Source organism: Populus nigra, chromosome 14, assembly GCF_951802175.1.
Source record: "Populus nigra chromosome 14, ddPopNigr1.1, whole genome shotgun sequence".
In the NCBI taxonomy this organism is placed as follows: domain Eukaryota; kingdom Viridiplantae; phylum Streptophyta; class Magnoliopsida; order Malpighiales; family Salicaceae; genus Populus; species Populus nigra.
In genome coordinates this window covers 1,078,440-1,084,756 of record NC_084865.1, presented here as the reverse complement: position 1 = coordinate 1,084,756, position 6,317 = coordinate 1,078,440, and the positions used below count along the sequence as shown (strand labels likewise).

The window sequence follows — 6,317 nt, the reverse complement described above, 5'->3', positions numbered from 1 at the left end:
GACAATATTGTCATGATTGGGGGAAATCCAGCAAGTTTGCTTGTTATGCCTGCACTTGGCTTGTTTATGAATGTTCCCGTAACGTCGTGGTAATGTATCTAAGAAACATATTTGATTTGGTAATTCACTATTCAACACTTGAAAATATTCTAAATTTTCTTGATTTGGCAATTCACTGTTAGGCACTTCAAAAATGAGAAAGCTATATATAAAAAAAAAGCTGTGCATTAGGATTTCCAACACTTGTTATCTGGGATGGCTTGAAAACATTTTGTTTTGATAATCACCTTTTGAAATCAACGAATTCATAGTCTAAGAAACAGTAATATGACAGATATCAAAGCAAAGAATGAAAGAAGACAGTTCATTTCCACCACCGCCAGAGGCACTCGTAAATGGGAAATCAGTGGCTCACACACAACAGGCAATCCAGGAAATGTAGCAAGGTTTTCCCCACACACCACAACTTTATTATATGTATTAACAAGGGAAGTATTCTTTTTTTAAGGACCTTCAACCTCGAGGATGATCATCAGAAAATGTAGTCTGGCAGATGGAGCGGAAACCGACCAACTTCAACTTCAAATGGAATTCCTTTTGGATCTGCCAATCTTGAGGAAACCAAAAGAAATAGGGTTATAAACAAAGAAACATAGCCGCATAAGTTTGCATTAGAAACTAGTGCATGAAAGATGTGACTGTTGCTGCTAATATCATTGTCGGACTAGGATGAAGCAGTGTTCAAATTTTCTGTTCAAGGATAAAACCACAGTTAGGTTTTGGCAATTACAAGGCTATAAGAATTAGCAAGATTCTGATCAAGCAACCGAATATATCCCTGTTTTGGTAAGCATTGCCTACAGCCATAAACAGATTCATTTAATGATAATAGTTCAATCAAATTGACATATGAGATTTATGTATCTGTCATGTGAAACTCAAAAATCCCCAAATAGTGACAGAATGCCATCAAACTAAAAGGCAGTTCCATCTTTGTAAGATCATTCCAGACACATCCAGGACTTATAATCCTTGCTCTAAAGATATTGAAGTGATGTAACTTATAGGATATGGAGAATCCATGTGGACTACCTGCCAGGGACAAATGTGAAAGAACCTTCAACAGAGCCAGTAGAAGTTGGCAGAGGTGTACAACTCTCATAAACAAATTCTTTCTCGCCTGGAAACAAGAGTGGGAACTGCAAACATACAAGTTAAGTCTGAGATTCTGCACAATTACCAAACAACAAAAGATATCCTCATAATATGGATTTTTGATAATTATATGCAGCAAAAAGCAACTAATTTTTTTTTTTTTTCCCTTTTCAGACGGTGTATAGGCACAAAGAAGTTTCTTCTATTGGTCATATGATTGTTATTGTGAATTCCTGGTTCATGGCATATCATCCGTGGCAATCATTTGCCTAGAAATCCAACTTGCAAATTGGTAGAGTCGGAAAATATCAAGTGGAAAAACAGCAGTTCCTATTTTTCACTCCCCTTTTTTGGACCAAGAAGTTGCATCAGTCCAGTAAGATCTTCACGCTACCTAAAGCTCAAGTTTGTTGAATCAAGGAAAATAAATTAGCACCATGCCTTCATCTCTTTTTGGGAGTTTGGTTACCCCACAAAGGGTGGAAAACCATATAGAAGTTGCCAAGAGTTGGATATTACAATGGCAAATCCATGTCCAACACAAAATCTAATGGATTCAGTAAGGTCACGTGCACTCTCCCCGGTAGCTTTCTTAAATTAATGGGAAACTGAGCCATTACATAAGATTCATATCATCTACTTTGTCCCCAGTAGGCACTTTTAGAAGCTCCCAATTGTTGCATCTAGAAGGCCACACAGGAGGACCCTGAGAAGTCTATGAACGTGGGAAAAAAGGGTGGAAAGATTGGTGATTGCAGTCCAATTATTTACCCAAGAAAAGAAAATGAAATTCCCACTCAAAACAAGATAGAAATGAATATCTACCCAAGAAATTTTAAAGCCATACCTTGCCTATCACAGCCTCTGCATTGACATTAGATACAACAGTATCATTAGCACTGATAACCCAGTGCCTCAGGTGCAGTTGGCAAGAGCTGAAGTGCATTCCGTTGATGATGCATCCTTCTGGTAGAAGGGACATGCGGATTGAATAAGCGAACACGTATTTTCTAGAAATATCTTCCAGATCAGCAGCCTCTGGCACAAAAACAGCAGAAGCACGAACCTGGAAACAATTACTAACACTTTTAGTTGATACATAACTATTTATTTAAAAGAGTAAAAATAAAAATTTGTACACATTTAGTATCAAAGAATGTAATGTTTACTCATCTTTCTAGAAAAAGTAAAAATGAGAGTCGTAATTCCAGCAGGGGAACCGTGGATACAAATAAAAATTGCAATAGCAGCACTTTAACAAAGACAAGAATGAATAACATTACATTTCTACTGAGTATTCCCAAAAGATTTCAATAATATTGAAATCATCCTCTGGTTTACTCATGAAATTTAGACACATCAGACACTATATGTTCCCTCCAACACTTTACTAGGAAAAAATGTTGCAAGTTATAAGATGATACCATATCAAAATAACACTGCAGGTGAGATTCAGCAGATATTGTGTTGATTTTCTCAAAATTTATATCAGCAGTATTGGTTAAGAGTTATAGGCATGCACCGAATTAAACATATAGCCTCAGGTAGTGCAACACAAACAGCTGTTACATACCACTCTGAAGAAATGGAACATATGAAATTTAGCATTTTTTTTTATTTGATTTGCATGTAATTTGTGCAGAACCAGGAAAAAGCCTTATCCCCCTTCCAAGTGAATCCTAGGTGCCAGAGGGCCATTAACCCTCAACATGGACCGGAGACAGATAGCTTCCACCACCCGAACATATGAAATTTAGCATTTTTTTTTATTTGATTCGCATGTAATTTGTGCAGAACCAGGAAAAAGCCTTATCCCCCTTCCAAGTGAATCCTAGGTGCCAGAGGGCCATTAACCCTCAACATGGACCGGAGACAGATAGCTTCCACCACCCCACCCCCCACCCAAGAATTGATGAAATTCCGTATTTGCAAAATTTCAACCCAGGTCTATGTTATCCTGCTCAGTTCTCCAAGAAGTTATTAAATTCTACATTCCAAGTTAACTTGACAACCACGTATTGCGTACAAACCTTGCTACATGGAAAGCAAAAAATAAATCCTATCCAAGACTAAAGAGGAGGAAAAAGGAAAACAAAAACAAAAGCCCTGATATAAAACTACACGTGCAAGCCCCTATACAATTGCTTACCTTTACACCACTGGTTACAGCAGTTGAACAGAGAGGAGATTCTTCTGGAAACTGAGAGATGCTTTTAATATTTCCTTTGCCGAGAAGTTTGATCATGCCATTGTGCAAGCGACGGCCATGTTCTTCTAACCATAACAACATAGCATCCTGTTGTTGGTCACTGTTGAAATCATGGACTGGACTTATCAATGCCTGAGGTACACATGGCATCATTTCTGCATCTGTTGGAAAATTATGGGTCCCAACATAGAGTTGGCCATCAGAACAGTTTAGGAAGAAAAACTTTCCAATGTATGAGGATGAAGCAGCCACAACAATATACTCGGATGTATCGGGTAAGTTCAGGTGCCGCACTATTTCCTGTGTTTTAGAGATTACTTCATGTAGTGATAATAAGTAGACATTAACCGAGTGATTATAAAAACAGTAGCCACCTATCAGGCCCAATGGACAACCAGCCATGCCACTTGACAGATTTTTGTCTGAGAAATGTTGACCATTATGAAAGCGGTAGAGAAGTCTTGTGGGAAGAGGCAGCTTAACTTTCAAAATTCTTTCCAACTTTTGAATCTCACCTTCTGATGCACCCTTTCCTAGGGTAGCCTTAACTTCAGGAAAGTTCGCGGTCAACCAGCTCGTGAGTCTGTCCCAACAACTTTTAACTCGCTTTACAAGGGGCCAAGGATACATACGAAAGGCTTCTCTCCATAACTTATAAGTTGCCTGGAGAAAGAGAGTTTGTGTATGTAAGTAAACATGTATGATGCCATTAGATGATTCTAATATACAAGCCGAATCAACAAGGCATTAGTCCAAACTACAACTTACTGCCATCAACTCGAAACCCTTTCTCAGTAATCTCTAACTGAGGCCATAGGCAATTACTACCTCTATAATCCTGCGGATCACACCATTCCTGATGACCTCAAATAATTTTCTCCAAGATTTACATGAATAAATATAAATTTCACTAATTTCTTAAAAAAGTGAATAATACATACCAAGAAAAAACAATAAAAATATGCGCACAGTGAAAATTTTCAGCTTTCGGACTCGATGAAAGTCAAGCTAGGCACCATCCCACCCAATTCATCATATTTTAAGATTAACCAGCGACCCTCATAAGAATAAACCAAAAAACACGTTTCCTTCTTGTTTGCATACATGTCCACAAAGAAATCAGCAAGCCACAAAACCAAATTCTCAAGGAGAAGGACATGATTGATTACCGTTCCAAATTGCACATCAAGACAAACAATCTAGTGCAAACAACACTATAAACTACCAAACTTTCTCCATAAAGAGAGAAAAAAAGAAAGCCAGAAAACAAAAATCAGCAACAAAACATACCAACAAGCTACAAGTCCAAAGGGCAAAGCAATTAATTGATTACAATTCCAAGTTAATTCCAAATTACACATTTTAACAAGCAATTCAGTGCAATTAACACTCTATAAAGTTCTAATTAATTTATTACAATTCCAAGTTAATTCCAAATTACACATTTTGACAAGCAAGTCAGCACAATCAACACTCTATAAAGTTCTAAACTTCAACAAATTTTCTTCAATGATTGGCTGCAGAAAGTAACTATAAAGCTCCAAACTTTTCCAGGACTTCATCATATATAGAAAAACCAACAAGAACCCAGAATGTAAAAATGATTGAATTTATCGTAAATTACCTTAAAAGAAGGCAGATGATTTCCATGATGGTCAAGAGGAGCAGAAAGATCAAGATCTTGACGGCAAAATAATGACCAGAGAGATTCCTCTGAAGCTAAATCCTTGAACTTTTTGCTGACACATGATACTTGTACTGTCTCTTTTGGACCAAGTTTTGTTAAGATTATGTTCAGAGCCAGATCTCCCACTGATTCCAGCCCCATGTCTCTGTCTCACTAAATTCTGTGTATGTTTCTCTTGCTGATTATGACGGGGTTTAGTTTTAGTTTCTTGGTTTTGTTTGTTTGTTGTCTGGGGATAGTAACGAGAGTGTGTGCTTAGTGGTATTCTAGTACATCACCGTTCGTAGATGGAAGGGTATACTAGAGATAATTTTGAAGTAATTAGTAATATTTTATTAATTATTTTATATTTTTATTTTATAAAATAAATAAATATAAATAGAAGAAAAAATTGTGATATTTTTTTTATAAATTATAAATTTTATTTTATTTTTTTCAAAGTGGATTAATAGAGCAACTAATAATTTTATTAATTATTTTTTCATTATCATAAAATTTCTTTATAAGTTACAATTATAATGAGTGGTGATCATTTTTTATTCGGTTTTTATCTAAAAAATAAAATTGAAATTTTTTTAAAAAACTGAAACCGGTTCAAACCAACTAGTTTATGTTTGGTTTGGTTCAGTTCCGTTATTTTAGAATAAAAACTGAAACCCAACCAATTGGTTTGGTTTCGGTTCGGTTCGGTTATTTTTTATTAAAAACCAAAAACTATATTGTTTTTTGGGGTTTTTTTTATAATTTCTAATGGTTTTTCAGTTTGATTTGATTTTTTCGGTTTTGTTTTTTTATTAATTTTGGTTCGGTTTTTCGATTTTAGTCTTATGAAATTGAAACCAAACTAAACCAATCGGTTTTTTAAAAAATTATAATCAGTTTAATCGGATTTTTTTATAGTTCAGTTTTTTCAGTTATTTTTTTTTAGTTTTCTTAGTTTAATTAATTTTTTAATATTTTTACTCACCCCTAAATATAATGATAATTACATTACAAAATATACTAAAATGCTTAGCTAAAAGTGTGTTTTTTTTGTTTTTCTCCTCATTTTGTTTTTACCTTTTCAATCGAAGCATTTGATGATCACTCTAAAAATTTATTAAAGAAAGATAAAATTAAAACAAAAAGGACTACAAAGTAAAATAAATAAAAACTAACTAATCTAAAATCCATTGGAGAAGTTATTTTCCATCCTCCTACTGTGCTTTATCTTCCTCTATCATCTCTATTTCTCTTTAAATTTCAATTTTAATCTGAAATGTTATT

General features: G+C 34.9%; 1 protein-coding gene across 1 annotated transcript; it reads right to left on the bottom strand.

Moving 5' to 3' along the window:
- Positions 1-256: 256 nt before the first annotated feature.
- On the bottom strand, positions 257-5,301 carry LOC133673367 (F-box protein SKIP16-like). Its single transcript, XM_062094116.1, has 5 exons — positions 4,989-5,301; positions 3,305-4,027; positions 2,003-2,221; positions 1,093-1,199; positions 257-611 (listed from the first exon to the last, which is right to left on the bottom strand). The coding sequence occupies exons 1-5, from the start codon at positions 5,190-5,192 to the stop codon at positions 533-535; spliced, it is 1,332 nt and encodes a 443-aa protein (XP_061950100.1). The 5' UTR covers positions 5,193-5,301; the 3' UTR covers positions 257-532.
- Between the last annotated feature and the right edge of the window lie 1,016 nt (positions 5,302-6,317).